Consider the following 21,907-nt stretch of genomic DNA (forward strand, 5'->3'; position numbering starts at 1 on the left):
GGTAAATTCAGTTTGGACAGGAATGATTACTGTGAACGCTTTCTGGATGTTCTGTGTGTATGATTATTTATATATAAAAAGTTCATTTAACCTGCCAGGGGAAAGTGTCTCTAGGGTATCAATCCAATATGTCTCCCTTTGACAGAGCTTGAGAATTCGGTCTGCTCCTGGGAGACACTTTTTCTAGAACCCAGACTTCTAGGCCCTCTGGATTTATGGTGGCCCTTCCGCAAAATGGCAGGTGTCAATTCCTTGCACCACAAAGCGGCAGTGTTCACCATACCACTTTCTAAGGGGGAAAATAGTTTGGCCTACGTATAGGAGTTTGCAAGGACATGTTAACTCCTATATGTAGGCCGAACCATCTATATATGTATCAATTGCAACACTAAGTTTGAATAATATAGATGATATAAAGTTATCAAATTTTGATATTGCACAAACGCAGCTACTTTCATTGGTGTGTTGATGGATGTGCTATATTTTTCATATATGATGTGTTCCCAACAGTTACCAGTAGATGGCGCTATATATATATATATATATATATATATATATAAAGGCACCGTTAGTCCTATACACACAGCTTGACAAAGGAGTGCGCCTGACAGGTCATGCTCAGAAACATGTTGCGACACCCCCAGTGACGTCATCACTCTTGACGCCTTGCTCCAGTGCTCTCTCATATGGCCTTCCTCTATACATAGCCAGCTTCTAGATCCAGACAAGCAACAGTATATAGGCATCCTTGGCATGGGTGATTGAATTTTATACTTTTAAATTGGCAGTCTAAGCTTAGAGGCATCTTTTGTGTTCCTTTTCTCTTTGCATTTTAAAAATAGCCACACAAATATGACCTAAATTGTGACAGTCACCATTTTATTCTCCAGGTCCTTTTGATTTCAGAAATATTATAATGTTTGGGGGTTTTAAGTAATTTTCTAGCCAAAAAAAACAAATGTCAGAATTGGTCTGATAGGCAAGTAGGAAGAATGGGCTTCCTCTAGGCATACATGCCCTCCATTTATTCATAGCTGGTGACTTTCATAGACTAGATTTAACCAGAGGGCCTTGATGAAGCAGCGAGGCTTCCACCTACAGTATATTTGCCAATGTTGTGAAAAAAATAAATACATTTAATGCTAATTGTTGGTGTAATTAGTTTTTTTTGCTGGATAGCTGGTAAGTGTGCTTGGAAGCACATATTGTTTTGTTTACTTTGCGCAAAGCACTTCTGTGGGCACCTTGCTAAAAAGGAATCTAGTTCCCAATTGAGGTGGTTGCCATTTTTGTTTAGCTGTTGCTGTGCAATGATGTGTACTGGTTAAATCAGTCATTGAATGGAGAAAAATAGCATCTATTTTTTATTTGATGTGTAAATCTCCTTGCTAAATAAAAGCTGAACCGATATAAAATTGCAGAAATTGAAGTAAATGTAAAATTTCCCATTGTTTATCTGCAGCTGCTGTTGTAGTGCTTGGCTCGATCGGAAGCCTTGCTTATGTAGTAAACTTGTAATGTGATGATTCATGTCTGCCTTCATTTGTCTAAATATTTTCCCTTCTTTGTATAGGATTTTCCCATTCAGCATTTACTTTTGGTATAGAGAGCCATATCAGCCAGTCTAATATCAATGGTGCCCTGGTGCCACCTGCTGCTTTAATTTCCATTATTCAGAAAGGATTACAGTATGTTGAGGCAGAAGTTAGCATTAATGAGGTAAGTTTTTCCAGCTACCAGTTTGATTTCATTATGACTTAATAGTTAGGTTTTTGTTTTCTGTGTGCACTGCTAGTGTTTATAAAGGTTATCATGATTTATTGCTGTAAAGGGCTCATCCAAACTTGGTGCATTAAGCCGCCCAAATGAATGGGCTACATTTATTACAGAGCAGCAGTGTGAATGAGCCCTTAATGTGTGCTGTTTTTGCATCCAAGAACTAGGACTGCATACACAGATTGCAAAATAAACAATATCCTGAAATCTCCAAAAACAAACTGGGCATGTTTGAGTTATATAGTAGTAGAAAACTTGGGGGGGGGGGGGGGAACACTCTAATGTTCTAAATTAAAAAGTGTAAGCAGCGAAACCTCCTGTGAGACATATACACAGTGAACAAACCTAAAAATTGTCGCACTAATAAATCATGTGAATACACGTAAAAATTATTAGAAAGAGTCCACAAGTCATGTTTTGGATAAAATCCTGATGTTAGTCTCCACCATTCACCACCGTAGTGATCTTTAAACTTTTAGTGCCTTCACCAATAGCTAAAAGACTCGCTTAATAGCTCATGTTGTTCCCTCATTACAAGAGATCATTAACGCTTGTGGCTTAAGCCCAGCCCAGGCCTTTCTCCAAGTCAGTATGGTCTCCTACACAGGATCACACCTCAGTACCATGTTAGATATGAGGATTTCTAAAAAAAAGTGTTCCACATAGTGTAAAATCCTTATAAAATGTAATGAAATATAAAATATTGCACTTACAGCTGCCGCTGATAACATGAGCCTTTAAATTTAGTGTCGGCCGGCACACAAACCAGTCCTTCTAGTGCACGTGTGGGATAGGCGACATTGGTGCAATGAGTAATGCGGGATTAACGGGAGCTGGTAAGCAAGTCTTTTAGCTATTGGTGGATGCACTGATGTTTAAAGATCATTACGGTGATGGATGGTGGAGACTAACATCAGGATTCTATCCAATAGATCACTTCTGGACTGTTTCTTATAATTTTTACTTGTATTCACATAATTGATTAGCGCGGCCCAGTGCGATTTGTGATGTCCAAATTGCATGACAAGTTGCACCCTATTGTCCACAATGGAACTATTCAAAGCAGTGCGATGAGGACTTTGCGGTCCCACACTGATTTGAAAAAAAATCCTGCACTGTAAAGTGTAAATGTGATTTTAGGCGCGACTTTCATCATCTGTGCATGAAGTCACACATATATCAGCTAAGGCGCACTGACCTGCGACTTGGAAAAGTGGTATTTCAAGCGACGTTGCACGATTTCAAAGCCAAATTTGGTGTGAAAGGGGCTAACTGCTCGTTAATGCCTAGAGGACCACGAAAAGCAGTTTTACTTACCTGATCTTTAAATGGAAGTCCAGGCTAAAACTAAAATCCTACACAGCGAAGCCACGGGTGACAGCTCAGTGTGTAATCGGAGCTTCCGCCGCTGGAGATCTGGTCAGATCGCCTGCAGAAAAGGCATGTATACTGATATTTTTTTTTTTCTCCTTTTCGGGTCTAGAGAGGATAGTGTTAGAATGTTGGTGGCTATAGATGCAGGGATTTTAGTTTTAGCATGGACTCCCACAGACCCCTCTGTGCTACTAGGCAAGTCTCTGTAGCTTCTTCTCTCCTATGTTCCAGCAGTTTAAGGTCCATGGACGTCATCAAGATCAATGCAGAACCAATAGCCCCGCATTGGACTTGAGGATGCCAAGGGACAGTTCACGGCCAGCACACAGAGGGGCACGGTTTCCTGGGGAAGGAGAGGAGATCAGTTAAGTAAAAAAAATGCTTTTCACTTTCCCTAGACTAAATAAAAGCAGTGCTAACCCTTGCTGTGTGGGTGCAACCCCACTGCAAGGGAGGATTTTCTTTGTTTTCTGAAGTTCAGCATTAAACTCAATGGTCCTTCATTGCAGCGGAAAAACTAAATAGTAGTGCGTTATCACCGTTTTTATATCCTTTCATTTTCAGTATGGCTTGCGCTTAGGAACTATTTTGGTGTCTAGACAATTGAGATATTGAATACCAAAAGCTGCTTTTATTTCCACAGGATGGCACACTTTTTGATGGAAGGCCGATTGAATCACTCTCTCTGATTGATGCAGTTATGCCTGATGTGGTACAGACAAGACAGCAGGCGTACAGAGATAAGCTTGCACAGCAGCAGGCAGCTGCAGCCGCTGCTGCCGCTGCAGCTGCTGCAGCCGCAGCAACAGCAAACAACCAGCAGCCACCTGCGAAGAATGGTGAAAATGCAGCAAACGGGGAAGAGAATGGAGGACATGCACTGGCAAGTAAGTGTATTCAGAAAAAGCAGTAATTTATAAGTTTGGAGGCTTAAAATAAAAATCTTGAAAATGTAATTGTGCAAGATAAGTATTTGAGTACATTGAGGTTATTTTTGGGGGTTATGAATGCTGTGCTGCCTTCAGGATATGAAGTGCTGACAAACCAGATCTATAAGGACAGCCGAGTAACATCCCTCGCATTCCCAGCAAGAGCGTGTGCGTGTGCGTGTGCGTGTGTGTACTCCTTGATTTCCAACAGATATAGAATGTAGTGAACAAAAGACGCCACTTAGACTGTAAGTTTATTGGAATATTCTTACACATTGGTGGCTACCGTTGCTAAACTCTTAAATTTTCATGTGGTGTCGGTTGGTATCACACACACACTCAATGTACGCCCCACCTATTACTCTGCAAACAATGATGCGATAATCTAGCTCAGACCAGACTCTCTGCACAGATCTGGATTGATCGAGTCTACAGCTTCAGTGATGGGTTCCTGCAGATCATCCACAGTTGCGAGTAGTGAAGTTGCATACACTCTGTCCTTCACGTACCCACAAAATAAAAATCGTAAACGGCAAGGTCCGGTAATCTCGGCACACATGCAGAACACCTGGTCATTTGTCCAGTGCGGCCAATCAGTCTGTTTGGCAAGTGCTCGTTAAAGCGGAGGTCCACCCTAAAGTGGACCTTCCGCTCATCGGAACCCTCCCCCCCTCCGGCGCCACAATTGGCACCTTTCAGGGGGGAGGGGGGTGCAGATACCTGTACAGTACAGGTATCTGCACCCACTTCCGGGATAGCTCTCTGCGGAAAAAGGCGTAGATTACGCCCCTTTCCGCAAGTGCCCGCCCCTTTCCGCAAGTGCCCCGCTGCCTGCTGGGAAACACAGATCCCAGAGGCAGCGGGGACCGTCCTTATTGCGCAGCGCGACTCGCGCATGCGCAGTAGGAAACCGGGAAATTAAGCCGAAAGGTTCCATTTCCTGATTCCCATACCCAAGATGGCGGCGGCAGCACCCGAGAGACGATCTAGAGATCGGCTTCGGGTGCTGACATCGCGGGCATGCTGGACAGGTAAGTGTCACTATTTTAAAAGTCAGTAGCTGCAGTATTTGTAGCTGCTGGCTTTTAAAAAAAAAAACGCGGAGTCCCAGCGGACTCCCGCTTTAAGACATTTGCAGACCATGATATGCCAGTGTGGTGGTGCCTCATCTTGCTGAAAAAAGTATTCCCCACCCACAGCAGCTCATTCTGAAATCAACCAGTTGGTTAGCATTTCCTGGTAACTTTAACCAGTAACTGTTTGTCCCTCAAAGATTGAAATTGAGGAGTGTTTTTGTTTTTTTGTATAGTTGTGTGTGTGTGTGTGTGTTGCTAATGTCTTTGGAAGAACTGAAGTCTGTTCTGGGAAAAGCAAACCATTTCTAATTTCTGTTTTGTGCTTTTTATCAAATTTGTATTTTTTTTTTTTTCCCTAGCAATATTATTTGCTGCTGAGGCTGATTATAGTAGCTTCTGGACCAGCCACTACTTTAAGCCCTGGTGGGGTTTTTCTGGACCTCGCCGGGATTAAAAAGCAGGGTTGTCCTGGTTTGCAATGTTGCATTTGTGCACTGGACTGTGCATTAGGTACTCATCTAAACATGTGTTGCATTGTTGATTTAGCTGCTGGGTTCAGGACTATCCACCCATCTGGACTTCTGTCTCCAAAGGCCTCTTTACGGGGTATGCTCGCTGGGACCGTGAAGAGAGAAATGAGCAGCGCCACTGCTATTTTTAAATTGGCATCAATTTATTTTTTTCTGTATTGGGTGAGAGTGCACTGCCCGAGGTGCTTCTGCCTTAGTCTCCATAGCACCCTCTAAATTGGTTGGTTTGCATATGCAAGTGCCATCTTGGGGAACAGATGTGGACTGTCTTGCTTTCTTCCGTTCTGCTCAGCCTTTGACATCTTTTGGGACATGGTCAGGATCCCTCCAGTGATTTGTCCCACTTGGTATTATCTTTTATTTTTTCTGGTGGTTTTGCGCATGTGGAACTTTCTAACTTGCAAGCTTTTTTGGAGGCTTCCAACTGAAAGGACCTCAAACGAAGCACCTCATCCTCTCCTTGAGAGTCTATTTCTGATCTAACTGTAGCTGCTTCTGCACAATCTAGGGAGGATATTACTTTGGTTCTGAAGGCATACCTCCAAAATGTGGATGTAATTTTGGTCCTATTGGTACAGTGTGTGCGTGTGTCCTTAGCAATCTGTGGCAGCCTTGCCAAAAGTTACTAGCCCACGATCCCAGCAGATGCCTCGGCCTGCAACCTTACCTGTATACTCTGTGTTGCAACCGGTCTTTATTTTATTTTTATTTATTTTTTCCTTCTCCCCTCCCAAGCATTTTGCCTAGCAAAAGTAGGCTTTTTCTTTTGTAGACCCAGCAATTTCCTGTCTTAATAAGACTTTACTTTCTGTGTCGTGGTCTCCAGTGTTCAGGAACCCTGTGGATAAAAGTTTTTTAAAACACTATTTAACCGGTTCCCGACCAGCGCACGACTATGTACGTCGACAGAATGGCACGGGAAGGCATATTGGCGTACAGGTACGTCCAATATTCAATGCCGCCCTGCCATCGGGAGCGCGCCGGTCGGGACCCCCGTGAGTCCGGTCGCGGGACCCGCGGACTCGATCGCCGCGGGCATCCCCGTGATCGTCTCACGGGACGGCTGAATGGAGGAAATGCCGTGTAAACAGCATTTCTCCATTCTGCCTAGCAACTAGTGACGCTGTTCTCTGCTCCATGTGATTGGAGCAGAGATCGGTGTTCACGAAATGAAAGCCCAACCCCCCCACAGTTAGTAACGCACCCCTAGGAACACTTAACCCCTACACTGCCACCCACTGGTTAACCCCTTCACTGCCAGTGTCATTTACACAGGAATCACTGCCAGTGTCATTTACACAGGAATCACTGCATTTATATAGCAGTGATTACTGTATAAATGACAATGGTCCAAAAAATGTGTCAAAAATGTCCGATGGGTACCCCACAATGTCGCAGTCACAATAAAAATCGCTGATTGCCGCCATTACTAGTAAAAAAAAATATTAATAAAAATGCTATAAAACTATCCCTTTTTTGTAAACGCTATAACTTTTGCGCAAACCAATCGCTTATTGCGATTTTTTTTATTTTTTATTTTTTTTTTTTACCAAAAATATGTAGAAGAATACGTATCGGCCTAAACTGAGGGAAAAAAATGTTTTTTTATATATTTTTGGGGGATATTTATTATAACAAAAAGTAAAAAATAATGCGTTTTTTTTCAAAATTGTCGCTCTATTTTTGTTTATAGCGCAAAAAATAAAAACCGCAGGGGTGATCAAATACCACCAAAAGAAAGCTCTATTTGTGGGGAAAAAAAGGATGTCAATTTTGTTTGGGAGCCACAACGCACGACCGCGCAATTGTCAGTTAAAGCGACGCAGTGCCAAATCGCAAAAAGTGGTCTGGTCTTTGACCAGCAAAATGGTCCGGTCTGTAAGTGGTTAAAATGTTGCAAAACCCAGGACCCTGCATTCACTATATCTGGTCTTACACAGAACACGGGCATGCAAGTACTTTAGTAAATCTAAACTGCTAAATACCTTTTCTCATCAGCAGTATATAGCAGTCTTGTGACTTCTATCAGTGTCTGGCCGAACACTGGTTAAAGCTTGTAGGAGGAGTTTTCATTCCCTTCTGACTGTCTTATGATGCTGCAGGACCCCTGACCCTTTGTCTGGACCGCACTGATTGGCTTTGTGCCGATCACATGTATCCTCCCAAGAAAGGAAAAACTTTCTAGCAATACACGCCAAACTGAGTATGTGCAGCGTGACTCCAAAGGCTCTGTCTTATCAGGAGATGGATGAGGAACAATGGAAGGCGTAGAGGATCAGAAAATACATCACCAAACAGCCTTTTTTACACCATGCGGAAGATTAACACTTTAGCGTCAGCCATACGCACATATGTGGCCTCAGCTTCAAGGAGTTATAACGGGATGATGCATGCAGCCGCATGCATCATCCCGGTACCGTTTTTTAGAGCGGTCGATAGGCTCTTCAGGGATAACAACCGATGCGGCTAAAAGCCGATCAGCTGTTATCCGAAAGGAGCGAAAGGAAACATGTTGTTTCCCCCAATGGAACCGTTTAAATTTATTTTTTTATTTTTCAGTATTCAGATCACCATTTTTGGTGATCTGAATACTTTGAAGTGCAAAGGAGGGGGCCCCCGTTCCCTCTATAAAGAGGTCATACCTGTCACCACCTATTTCCTTGTGACAGCAATAAAAGTGATCAAAATTGTATTTTAAATATTTTTTAAAGCGTCCCGCGCATCAAAGAAGTCGCGCCTGCAGAGGTAAACAATGTTCAAATCACACATAAAAGCACCGTCTATGGAGATTTTTAGGTACTGTGGTTTGTTGCCATTCCACGAGCGTGCAAAATTTCTAAGCATGACATGTACTCGATGCAACATAATCTTTCACATTATAGAAAAAAATTGGGCTAACTTTGATTTTTTTTAATTCATGAGTGTCTCTTACCCCCCCCCCCCCCCCCCCCAAAAAAAAGTGTGTTTGAAAGAATGGTGTGCAAATACATTGTCATAAAATATTGCACCGATCACCTTTTTATTCTCTAGATTCTCTGCTAAAAATTATATAATGTTTGGGGGTTATAAGTAATTTTCTAGAAAAATAATACTGATTTTAACTTGTAAGCAACAAATGACTGAAATGGGCTTAGGTATGAAATGGTTAACCCATTCGTTTTCACGGGGGGGAGGGGGGAGGTGGTTTGTCTTTATGGCGAATACTTGGACTAATTGTAGGAAAGGATAAGTTCACCCCTTGCAATGTATTACACCCTGAATATGGGTGTAACATGTTAGATTCACCAGGCATCTACTTCTTGCAAAGTCTGCCAAATATTGCTCTTGGTGCTCGACAAGGAAATTCAATCCCAGGAATTTCTTTGTAGGTATGAATCCTCTTTTCTCCAGTCTGATATGGATCTGTTTGGACTTTAGTCCTTTCAAGGGTCAGATCTTGGCCTTGGCAGTTCTTCTCCGAAGCTGCTTGCTTCACACTCCTCAGTGAAGGCCTTCGTACAGGGTGTCATTCATTTTGTTCCGACTGTGTTCCCCGGTGACCCAATGGAATCTCAACTTGGTTCTGTTTTTGTTTTTTCAAAACTTTCCCTTGAATCGATTAGGGATATGCCTGTATCCTTGCTCAAAGGGTTGTTTTTTTTTTTTTCAGCCGACTCGGCAGGCTAAGTGAATAAAAAAAAAATGGAGGCACTCGCTGTACTAACTAAGCAATATTAGTACAGCCATCTCCCTGTTGAGCTATTGTGTTCCAACAGGGGGGCTCACCCCCTTCCCCGCCAGAACACACCACACTAGTCAGCGCTGGCAGTGATCAGATGCTAGTTTTTCCTTTCCAGCAGACCTGTTCGACTGAAGTTGGACAGGCTACTGTATACACTGGGCAAATTTAGGACAGTTTGTTGAACCGGCCGATATTCAGCCCGTATGTACCAGCCTTTAACCAGGGCATTGTTTTGCCATCGCTCTGTCCTGCTCCAAAACAATATAAAGGGAATTCCCTCCATTGTCTGGATGTGGTACACACTGCTCAAGTTCCTCTCTCGGCTACAGCTCCATGTAGGCAGTTTGACTCTGACGTTCCTAAGGCTGGGTACGCACGGGCCAAGTATCAGCCGGTTCAACAGAAACCGGCTGACATTTGTTCATTGTGTACAGCAGCCTGTCCAACAGAAGATGGCTTTTGTCGAGCAGGCATGCTGGAAAAGCAGCGTCTGATCATTGCTCGCAGCCAATAATTTCAGAACACAAAGGCACACTAGGGGGATCGCTGCACTAACTTTGCTTGTGTTAGTACTGCGGTCTCTGTCATTCAGCGTGCTGAGTTGAAAGAAAAAAAATACCTGTGTACCATGCTTCCTAAGAACCACGTTCAAGAAAAATGTGGCATTAGCAATGCCTTAGGTGGAACTGAAGATAGTATTGTATATGAAGATGGCAGAGAAAGTGATGTCAGTGATTGTGAGCAACCGAGCTTCATAAATTCTGACACTAGCGATGAGTTCTTGGGGTTCCCAGAAAACTAGAAGAGTACTCGAAGCTTAAAGTCTCTCCCCATTTGTTAGTGAAAGTGATGATGGTTCTTAATATAATTGACTGCTGTTCACTTTACGTCAAAATATTTGTGCCATTTGGTTCAAAATCTTTTTTTTTTTTTTTCCTCTCTTGTTTTCCTCCTCTAAAACCTAGGTGCATCTTATGGAGTATATAATATAAAAGTGCATGCAGGACACTAGAGGTGCTGAAATTAATGCATCTGTACATCACGATTTGGGTGTCCCTGATGCGGCATTGATGCATGCGACCGGAAAAATTGATTGGCGGGTGATATCATGCCCACTTGCCCCTCCCAGGAGCTTGTTCCAATCGTATAGTTATTAAAACAGTTAGTTTAACAAATCCTGTGTTAAAAATTAGTGTCCCGCTTTATGCTTTTTAAAAAATAGGGAGCGTCATAACTCCTGATGTCATCGGCGAATTCTCAGCCCCGCCTGCTGATTGTAACTATCAGATCAGAACAGAGGCTGAGAATTCTCCGCTTACGTGAGAAGTATTGTACATACAGCGGGGCACTTAATGGCTTGTAACACAGGATTTATTAAGTGTTTAACAGTAAGTAGAGTATAAATGTGTTTTTAATCTACACCTCATGCACGCTCCATGCTGACAGTTCCCCGGCTTCCCAGTTTGCACATTCCACTGTGCTAACTCCTAGTGTGCTGGAAGGTGCAAACGGAGGAACTGTCAGCACAGAGACAGTACAGGGAACTGTGGATTGAAATCCGTCAGCAGCAGTGTGTGAATGCCTGTACCCTGTAGTGCACTTTTTAAGGGCGTGAGGTTATTTTAAATTCAAAGCTCCAGTCATTTTTTTTTTTTTTTTTGTTTATTAAAAGTCAGCAGCTACAAAAAAAGTGCATCTTCTGACTTTTTTAATAAAAAGACACTCACCTGTCCCACAATCCAGCGTCGTGACCCCCCCAAAAACCTCCCTTCTCTCCACGGCGCTGGCAATACTACTGTGGGCATCCGGCTGTGACAGCTTACAGCTTCACAACCAGGTGCGCATGTCTCACTGCACTGTCCTGCATAGCCGGACAATCTTCTGGGACCTGTGACGTGTCCTAGAAAATTGCAGAGAGGAAGGGCCGCCTAGCCGGCCCATGCGGAAGTGGGAGCTTGTCGGTAATCGTGATGTATCACGGAATTGAATCATTGACCAGATAATCGCAATTGAATCGTGAGAACGGTGAAGATGCGCACCTCTATAGGGCACTGGACAAAGCATTAGGGACAAAAGGAAGGTGAAATGATTTGATATAGTAATCTTATTGATTACATTACTGTATGTGTTATGTTTTTTGTATGTTTTGAATTTTCTGCCGGGCTGCGTCACGGCGAGCATAGGGAGCGGAACACGGAGCATTGGGCGGAGGATCCAGCAGGAGTACACAATGGGGTGAAACATCGCAGGATCCTGGTGACTTAAGTATGCTGTACCAGGATTGTGCAATGCAATCCCAAGTGTGGCTCGGGGTTAACGCTAATGGTACTGAAATTTAACCCCGAGCCAGACTCTGGATTACCGCCAGGAGGGTTAAAATGGCATTTTCTGGACAAGTGATGCATGCAACGAGAAGAAATTGCTCTCCTATACCTGAAACGGCTGTAATTGTTAAGAAAAAAGGTGAAGTATAATTTGCTTAGGTTCTTAGCTTGGCAAGTCCTTGGAAATGTTTTAAAGATATAATACATTTTTTTTTTTATTAAAGTAAACCCTTGCAACCAACTTTGACTTACAGGTAAGCCTAGATTAAGGCTTACCTGTAGGTCCAAGAAATATCTCCTAAACCTATACGGTTTAGGAGATATTTACCCGAAGACAGCCACCGCTGTCTACGGCGCATGTGCCATAGACAGCGGCGCGCAGGCACACTGGGCAGGCCGCAGATCGCGGCGATATGCCGCAAGTGTCGGTTCCCGTGCGCATGCGCGGGAATGACGTCATCGTGGCTCCGGTGAATCAGCGCCGGAGCCGTGAGACCCGGAAGTTGCTCCGGGATACACGGTAGCGGCGAAGAGGAAGACGGAGGACTGCTTCGGGGGCTTCGTTCTCAGGTAAGTTATTCATAATGAGCTAGTATGCTAGGCATACTAGCTCATTATGCCTTTGCCTTACAGGGTGCGTTTTTTTTTTTTTTTTTTGCCTTCCTCTTTAAGGTCATATTCTACATAAAGAACCCAACAGCCGGACCAGTCTCTCATGTCTTTACAGCAATCATTGAAGCCTTGTAAATTTTAGTTGTAAAAACTGCTAAGTGGGAAATGTGCCCTGTTGTCTGCCACTACAATCCAGCTAGAAATTGTGAAACAAATGCAAAGTGTTTGATGGATTTGAGGTTTCATATTGAAATAACAATGTATGCTTTAACTGTAGCATATAACTCTTGGAGTGATGGCATACTGGTAATTCTGCACTGGTTAAGATATTGTCGGAATCACCCAGACAAGATAAACCACTGCTCCTAATAAAATAGCTTTTTTTTTTTTCTTTTTTTTTTTTTTGCTGGCTTGAAACACTTTCATCCACTAGTAAGCAGCAAGGATGCTGACCTAACCACCTGCACTACTGCATGTAAACCGTATGTCTGTGTGTGCATTACAGGCACTATTCTGTTGGTATTGCGAAATATAAAGACTAGATGAATGTGTTTTTTTTTTTTTCAGTTTGCGACAGTGCAGAATTTTTGTCCTATAAAAATTCTTATTTCATTTTTTCATACTGTAACCAAATTGGTTGCATTTGTCAGTCAATTTTCAGAAGGTAGCCCTAATGTTTTAAAATATTCACGGATCCATGCATTTTAGCAAACCAACTTTACCAAGGTGAAATGCAGTTTTCTGCAGATATGCAAAAGTTGTCAGAATTGTGTAACTTGCGATTGTTCAACTCCCCATGCATTACAAAGACGGAAGTTGTGCCATTTGCCTTATAGTTGGCTTTGCTGTTTTGACACCAGGGTGTTCTTGCTGTTAGGGGATTTTTGAACTAGGCTTTGCTGTTTTTTCAGGCTGGAGAAAGCTAAACTTCCTCCGATTCCAAAAAAAGGAAAATAGAATTAGGAAGCAACCAAAGCAAGTTTCTATGTCATAAATGTATAGTGGAGCTGGTGCATCTAGATTCCTCTTAGGACTTTCCATCTAGTTTGAGGTGGATTTATCATCCAGCTTTTAATCCTTTTAACCCTTGCTCTGACCTTCAACCCCAAACCCCACTAACTTTGTGCTATTATTATTATACAGGATTTGTATAGCGCCCACCGTTTACGCAGCACTTTACAACATTAGGGCAGACCTTGCAATACAATTCAATACGGGGGGAATCAGAGAGCCCTACTTGTTAGAGCTTACAGTCTAGGAGGGAGGGTCAAGTTATTCAAATGAGTAATAGCTGTGGGGGATGAGCTAATGGAGAAAATAGTGCAGTTGTTAGATGGAGGCAGGATAGGCTTCTCTGAAGAGGAAAGTTTTCAGGGATTACCTAAAAGTAGATAGATTTAGAGACCGTCTGACAGATTGGGGTAGCGAATTCCAGAGGATGGGTGAGGCTCGGGAGAAGTCCTGGAGGCGGATATGGGAGGAGGTGATCAGGGAGCTAGAGAGCAGGAGGTCTTGGGAGGAAAGAAGAGGGCATCTAGGTTGGTATTTTGAGATTAGGCTAGTGATGTAGCTGGGGCCAGGGTTGTGGATGGCTTTGTAACCTGTTAGTATTTTGAATTTAATTTGTTGGGCGAGTGGCAGCCAATGGAGGAATTGGCAGAAAGGGGTAGCAGACAGAGCGGTTTGTAAGGTGAATGAGTCTGGCAACAGCATTCATGATTGACTGTGGGGGGATGGTCTATTTAAAGGTAAGCCAATGAGGAGGGAGTTACAAGGCAAGTCAAGACGAGAGATAACCAGGAAGTGAATCACAAGCTTTGTGGATTCATTGGCTAGAAAGGGACTTTGTTCAGAAATGTTGCAGAGGTTGAGGCGTGGCAAGCTTTGGAATGTGATTGGATGTGGGCCCAAAAGGAGAGTTCAGAGTCCAGGATAACACCTAGCGCCCTGATGGTTGGATGGTTGTGCCATTACTCTTGACAGATAAGTCAGGGGAAGAGTCACGTGGTGGAGTAAATGATATAAGCTCTGGTTTGGAAGTGGTGTGACATCCATAGAGATGTCTGTTAGTAAGTTAGTGATGGGTGGGGAAGACTGATGGAGTGAGTTGAGGGGTGAAGAGATAGATTTGTGTATCGTCTGCGTAGAAATGATATTGAAACCCATGAGAGGCTATCAGCTGACCCAGGGAAGAGGTGTAGATTGAAAATAAGAGGTCCAAGAACAGAACCTTGGGGGTCCCAGATGGAGAAGGGAAGAGGAGTGGAGGAAGTAGAATTGTAAGTGACAAGTGTTGCCTGCTTTTGTTCCCTCTACTGTAGTAAACAATGTAGACACACAAGGACAATGTTTAGTCTTACGGTGAACATGGTGAGGCTGTTGCCTGCCAGTTGGGGGAATGCAGGTCAAGGATCTTAAATCTACAAGGCTCTCCATCCTCCCCGAGTGCACAAGTACAACAAGGCCTTAAGGGCTAATATGCTTAACATTCAGGAGGTGAAAGTCTGTCCTTGCCTAGTCGTACATATCAAAGCCTTAAGGAGGATAAAGGTCATGTCTTTTCTGTCGACGATATGCACAGAGAACTAATGAATTTGTTTCTTTGAACTGCTCTCTGAGAATGTGTGCCTCACAGGTGTTGTAACAGTCAGGTTGTTAGGTGAAACTGCTGGAAGCTCCAGGTTGCTCTAAGAAGCTTCAGAAGCTTTATAATTCCACAGTGATGTAGGTTGTGAGTGGTCCCTTTGCATGTGCTTCTGTAGACCTTTCTTTTCTGTTTGCTAATATACTCCATAGGGGGTGGATGTATATCTCCACCACAGGTTAGACCTAAATGACCACATTTCATGTTTTGGTGAGGCATTACAAGTTCAGCTTCCACAGGCTCATAACAGGTTTTTCTTCAATAAATATGCAGGGATGCGACAGACTTGTCTCATAAGCAGATTATGCTACTGGCTGTATGTAATAGAGCATAATAGATGGCTCAATAAACTCCTTAATTACCCTTTTGCTTTAAGCCACACAGGCTATGGGATCTTCTGTTTTATCCTTAGTCGACCAAGGCCGCCATAGTGTTTGGTATTTTTGTTTTTTTAGGAATGTCTTTCTTTGCGTTAGTCCTGTCATTCTGTATGAATTGTGTTTTGGATAAGTACCCCCATTTTTTTCGATGTTGTATAGACTTTCCTTACAGTCTTTGACTCCTGCCTTTGTTTCATAGCACTCTTTTTCAAGAGGTTCATATAGCTGTGTCCACCTTTTCTATAATACTCAGACCGGTGGGATGAGTGTTTGTGTGGTTTTTTGATTTCCTTCTTAATCCGGTAAATTCTCTCTAATTCTCTCATACTGTCTGGAAGACTATTTTGGAAGTCAAGAGTTGTATCAATCAGTACTTCTGCTTCCATGAGTCTTCCTGCCCTTTTTGTTATGTATTTTCTGTTGTATGTGTTTTGCTTCAGTTTACATCCCTCATTTCTAGTTTTACTACTGACTAGTTCGATAGAAGGATTTCTTTTGAAAGTTTTTTGGTGGATGTGATTCCTGTTAGAGGAGGTGCCTATCTCATATGCTATCCTTGAAAATGAATGGAAATCTAGTTATTGGTAAGGCTAATAGCTTGTTCACATGGGGGTCTTTGCTGCAGGTCTGTGTTTTCCCAGCATGGGAGTGCACAGGTGTTGTGTGTACCTCCGTGCTAGCGTCCCATTCATTTGTTGGGACACCCGGCTATAGGGAAACTGCCACTGTGTCCTAAAATGACATGGGGTTGTGTGTGGGTCAAAGTCTGTCAACGCATACAGGGTTCCTCTGCTTGCCATTAAACTTTAAATCAGCCTTTGATTTTGGAGCCTACAGCAAAGCAGAGTGCAGTCAGAGAGCTTTTGCATTGGGGCTTATGAGGAACCCAGTACTTTTGTTCTCTTCTTCTTTTGACATTGCGTTTATCACTCAGCCCCCCACCGCTGTTCCCCTGACTCTGAACCCCAACACCCCAGACACCTTTCTGCTAGCCATATACCCCCACTGCCACCCACTAACACTTCCTATGCAAACTTTGTCAATGCTCCCCTTGTCTCTGCTAACCACCTGTCACTGCTCCTTCCTTTGCAGGGGCATGCAAAGGAGACGAGGCGGAGCCTTGGTTTTTCTGGGCTCTCTTCCCACTTCCTCCTCCCTCTGGTGACATCAGCATCTCACCTCTAAGGCCCAATGTACACGGGATGCTCAGGCAACCTCTTCTGAATGTTTTTGTTGACAGCTGAAAACTGGCGTTTAGAAAAGTCAGTTTAGCCGCGTTCGCGTCTAGGAACATTTTCTTAACTTTATCAAGGTAACATGAGGAGACCCCCCAATGCTTACAAAGCACAAAAAACAGATGCTGGTATCACGTTTAGCCGCATTTTACCACATCCGGCGTCTGAAACGCTGGTAAACTCTGCATCTGAACCAATTTTTGTGGCGTCCAAGGAACAGCCTCTAAACGTAACTGCCTAAAAACATCAGTAAACGAGCCAGAGCCGCTAGTGGCCGAATAGCGCAGCAAAATTGACGGTAAAAAGCTGCTAAAAATAGCAGCGCTTTACCGCTGGCGCAGCCACCACCTCAATGTGAGAGGGGCCTTAGGCAGTGGTTCTCAACACTGTCCTCAATTTCCTCCAACAGGCCATGTTTGCAGGTTTTCCTTTTATCTTGCACAGGAGCCTTCAATCTGAGTCGATGGCTTGGTATTTTAGACAGCTTTCTTATCAAAGAAATTCTCAAAACATGGCCTGTTGGGGGTACTTGTGAACAGGGTTGAGAATCACTGCTCTAGGGGATGCAGATGAACACACAAAGACTTGAAAGATTTAGCTTCAACCACTGGGAGACCTGCAAGAAAAACCTCAAAGTTTTTCTCCTGAGTTGTATGGATATAATTGACAGCTGTGCTGAGTGGTCAGGCAGTCTGTTCTCCAGTCTATGGGGGCTCTGTGCACATTGTGATCTCTAGAGGGGGGGGGGGGGGTGCACACCTCCTGGCTGAGAAGATGAAAGGCCAAACCCCAAGATGTTTAAAAACCTTCCCACCTCCTCCATCACTACAGACCTTTTCCAGTGTAGCAGCCAACATGTAGAAATCCAGCATCCAAACCTGTATGTCTTTACTTTTAATGTGATCATTTTATTACACTGACAATTTCTATTTGTGTATGTTTATATCATTTATGGAAGAATTTTTCAAAAGTGAAGGTGAAAGTGAAAAGGTGTCTGTAGATTATATATCAGCAATCAGGCAGGTTAAGACACATTCTCTAAACGCAGTTTCCTTAGGATTTCCCAGCAAGCTATTATGGACAACGGGTTTGTTTGGCTAGACTGGTATCCTTATGATTAAAAACAGAGATTTTGCAGAACAAAGTGATGTGGGAGCGACCCCTGCTGGTGTTTCAATGGCATCTTTGATATTTTAATGGAAGGTGTTAACCTACTTTCATCTAATTTACAGCAGAGAGCTCTAACAAGTTTTGATTGTGTTTTTTTGTTTTGTTTTTTTATATATATTTAATACAAGATTGAAGTGTTTAAATAAAAGTATACGTACAATGGTATGCAAGTTTATTTGGTATATTCCATTTAAGCTTAGTAAGTGTGTTTGCTTTTTTTTTTTTTGTTTTTTTGCCAAGTCGGGTAAAGATTTATTTGTTTGCAATGGAAAGGATGCTGTGACAGATGACGGCGTGCACTAGTGCTTAGAAATGGAAAATCATCCTTAACCATTTGCCACCAGTCTTTTTCTGGCACTTTGTTTACAGCTTTAAATCAGTATTTTTTGCTAGAAAATTACTTTAAACCCCCAAACGTTATACTTCTTTTTTTTTTTTTTTTTTTATATAGCATAGACCCTAGGAAATAAAATGGCAATTGTAATCGTTTGTCATGCGGTATTTGCGCCGCGGTTTTGCAAACGTAATGTTTTTGGAAAAAATCCACCCAAAAGGGAAACTTCCACTTTAAGCACTCCTCGCCCCCCCCCCAGGTGACCCCTCCCTTTCTTCAATCTTCTGAGACGCGTCACAGGTCCCAGAAGATAGCCTGGGCACTAAGGGAGCACAGCACACACCCGGCTGTGAAGCCGTAAGCTATCACAGCTGGGTGCCCACAGTAGTAATGACGGAGCTGCAGAGAGGGGGGGGGGGGGGGAGGATCGCGACTTTAGGTGGCCGCATCACTTGACCGTGGGACAGGTGAGCATTCGATTTATTAAGAATCAGCAGCTACACTTATTTTTGTAGCTGCTTACCTAATAAACATACGAAACAGTGGAACTCTGCTTTAATGAATCAAAAAATTAAATAAAATGCAATAGCCCAATTTGTTTTTGTATAATATGAAAGATGTTAGGCAGAGTAAATGGATATCGAACATGTCATGCTTTAAAATTGCGCACGCTTGTGGAATGGCAACAAACTACAGTAAAAATCTCCATAGGCGATGCTTTAAACACATTTACAGGTTACCTGTTTGGAATTAGAGGAGGGGGTATAGCACTAGAATTATTGCTCTTGCTCTAACATGGCCATGCCTCACGTGTGGTTTGGCTAGTGCAATCATGGAGGGATGGGGGAACATTCAATTTTTTGTTATTTTTACACTGTCCTTCTTTATTTCCTATTACAAGGAATGTAATTTTCTTCCAGCCTGGACTGGAAGTAAGTGACATCATGACATGTCTTTGGTTCTCCAATGCCATATAGTCGACCAAAGAAATGTTACCTTTGATCACGTCTGGTGTACTTCTTTTTTTTAGGGATCCCCCTTCTGCTTTGGAAACCATTGCAGCGGCTCATGAGCCGATTGGTCCGGTTTTAATTGGAACTGTGCAATTCAAAAAAAATAGATTTTTAAATTACCTGTAAAATCCTTTTTATTGGAATGTGGTACAGGACTTAAACCACCCTTCCATTTCTTCTAGAATTTCAGTTTGATTGCTTGCAAAGAAAACTGAAGTTTCCTGGAAGTTAGAGGAGTTGTATGGCAATCCTAAAACTTTGCCATTGTCTAAAGGTGACCACATGCAATCCATGGCCAAGACTTAAAGGAGCCTTTGCCCTTTACTGTAGTCCAAAAAGTAACAGCAAAGGCCCCTGTATATATTTGAAAAGTGTGAATTTATAGTATATAAATGTTTTTGTTACTAACTAGTCTCTTGCAATAAAAAATTTCTCTCCGGATTCCAGGGTGTGGGGTCGCTGTATGTATCGATGTCTAGTTTTAAAGTAAAACCTGATAAAATAGTTTTTTTCCTTTTCAAAAGGCTTTTTCAATGCGTTTATTTGGTCTTAAAGCTAAACTCCAGGAATTAAGCTTTGTAAAATGTGCTGGATTAGTATGAAGGCTTCTGTAAATGAAGAGGGGAGGAGAGGGTGGAGCTGCTGTGTATGAGAACACAGCATCTCTAGGAATGTAGTGATAGCTGTGCTTCCAGTGCTCTATTAAACTGTCCGATGTAAATGAAATGGTTAGGTCTACAAGGTGGTATGCACTTTGTTAGGCCTCTTTTAAACTGGGGCGTCGGCGGTAAAGTGCAGCTACTTTTAACCGCGCTTTGTCATTTTTTGCTGGGGTTTTTGGCAGCTAGCAGTGTGCTTTTAACTCCGGCTAGCGGCCGAGAAGGGGGTCAAAAGCAGTGCCCATTCAGTTCAATGGGCAAGAGCAGTGTATACACTGCTCCTTCACCGCTCCAAAGATGCTGCTTGCAGAAGTTTTTTTTAACGTCCTGCCAGCGCATCGCTTCAGTGTGAAAGCACTCCGGCTTTCACACCGAGACTGCAGGGGAGCTGGTTTTTCAGGCGCTTTGCAGGAGCTAATTTTAGCCTGAAAAACTCCTCGGTGTGAAAGGGGTCTTAGACATAACATATTTTTACAATGTCCCTGAATTCCTGGAGTTCAACTTTAGAGTATATTTCCACTTACCAATTAGAAGCTCTAAGAACTCGAACACTGAAAAATACCTTTGATGGCAATCCTCATTATGACTTGTAAGCTAGATTTGAACACTGTCCTAACACAATTATTTAGAAGTGTGACTTCTGCATTGTATGTTAATGAGAGGAAATTTGGCCAGTCCTTGGCATTTAAAGGGGTTGTAAACCATCATGTTTTTGCACCTTAATGCACCCTATGCATTAAGGTGAAAAAACACCTGGCGGTGATCAGCCCCCCGTTTTTACTTAGCTGAGCCCCATATATCCCCCGGCGGAGACGCGCTGTCCAGGGTTCTCGGCTCTTGATTGGATAGATGGTAGCGCAGCCATTGGCTCCCGCTGCTGTCGATCAAATCCTTTTCGCTTTTCCTAGGGGGTTATCTGATGATGGGAGGAGCCGCCGAGGGACCCCAGAAGTCGAGGATCGGGGCCATTCTGTGCAAAATGAACTGCACAGTGGCGGCAAGTATATGTATGGTAAAAAAAAAACTTTACAATCACTTTAAGTACACACTACATGTTTTTTTGTACATTCAACCCAGTGGGCTGAACAAATCCAATGCTAGCCAAATTTGAGTGCAAACGGGGAAATACACTTCAAACTTTTGAATTTAGTGTATAAATGGTACCAAGTTTAGAATCGCTTATTTCATTCCATTTAATTTAGAAGTATTTTGTGATGTTTAGCTCTTCACTTTGTTGCACTTAGAGGGTTAGATCATCTTAGAAGTTGGCAGCTCTTTCCGTAAAATTTATATGTGAATTTCTGTTCAAGCTTTTTTTTTTTTTTTTTTTTTTTTTTTTTTTTTAATAGATAACCACACTGATATGATGGAAGTTGATGGAGATGTAGAAATCCCATCTAGCAAAGCAGTAGTATTACGTGGTCATGAATCAGAAGTGTTTATTTGTGCCTGGAACCCAGTTAGTGATCTCCTGGCATCGGGGTAAGATTTTTCTTTTCCTTTTTATTTACCATGGCCATATTGTTGGATACAGTACAGTGAACATAGACAATCACTTCAGTCCTAGGGCTTATGTATTTAATGTCCCTAATGTGATCAGACACGAACGTACCACGATGGAACAGTGGCATACCTTTTAACTTTAGGCGCACTTTACCATTAGGTTTGACACTATTATCTATTGCTACATGTGCTTTTATTCCATACGAAGGTTTAACTCAGTTCACCTTTCAAATTTGTTCCTTTCTAGGTCAGGGGATTCAACGGCACGGATATGGAATCTTAGTGAAAACAGCACTAGTGGTTCAACACAGCTGGTCCTTAGACACTGTATACGAGAGGGTGGACAAGATGTTCCTAGCAACAAGGATGTAACCTCCTTAGATTGGAATGTAAGTCAAAACACTTTGCATTTTAGTGCCTTTCCTCTCATGTTTGCGATTTTAAAAAAGTTTGTCGCCCTTTTTTGGTACTGTAGCATTGTGATATAAGACATTTAGTGAGGCATAGAACTCTTTTAACGCGAGGAATGTTTTTATTATGCCCCCCGCTGCACACACCTGTTCTGGTGTGTTGGATTAATGCACATAAAACCCTTTATGTACAAGAACCTTTATGGCATGATCACCA

General features: G+C 42.7%; 1 protein-coding gene across 5 annotated transcripts in view; it reads left to right on the top strand.

Annotated features, from left to right (window-relative positions):
• The window catches only part of TBL1XR1 (TBL1X/Y related 1), a 233,468-nt gene that overhangs the window by 159,149 nt on the left and 52,412 nt on the right, over positions 1-21,907 (top strand). For all 5 annotated transcript variants that reach the window (XM_077487946.1, XM_077487947.1, XM_077487949.1 and 2 more), the window contains 4 exons: positions 1,574-1,719; positions 3,794-4,037; positions 21,127-21,259; positions 21,528-21,669. In XM_077487946.1, coding sequence (XP_077344072.1) covers positions 1,574-1,719; positions 3,794-4,037; positions 21,127-21,259; positions 21,528-21,669 — 665 coding nt within the window. The remainder of the gene's footprint in view (positions 1-1,573; positions 1,720-3,793; positions 4,038-21,126; positions 21,260-21,527; positions 21,670-21,907) is intronic.

Source organism: Lithobates pipiens, unplaced genomic scaffold (assembly GCF_037356315.1).
Source record: "Lithobates pipiens isolate NorthernLeopardFrog02 unplaced genomic scaffold, aLitPip1_a1.2 Scaffold_18, whole genome shotgun sequence".
Taxonomy (NCBI): domain Eukaryota; kingdom Metazoa; phylum Chordata; class Amphibia; order Anura; family Ranidae; genus Lithobates; species Lithobates pipiens.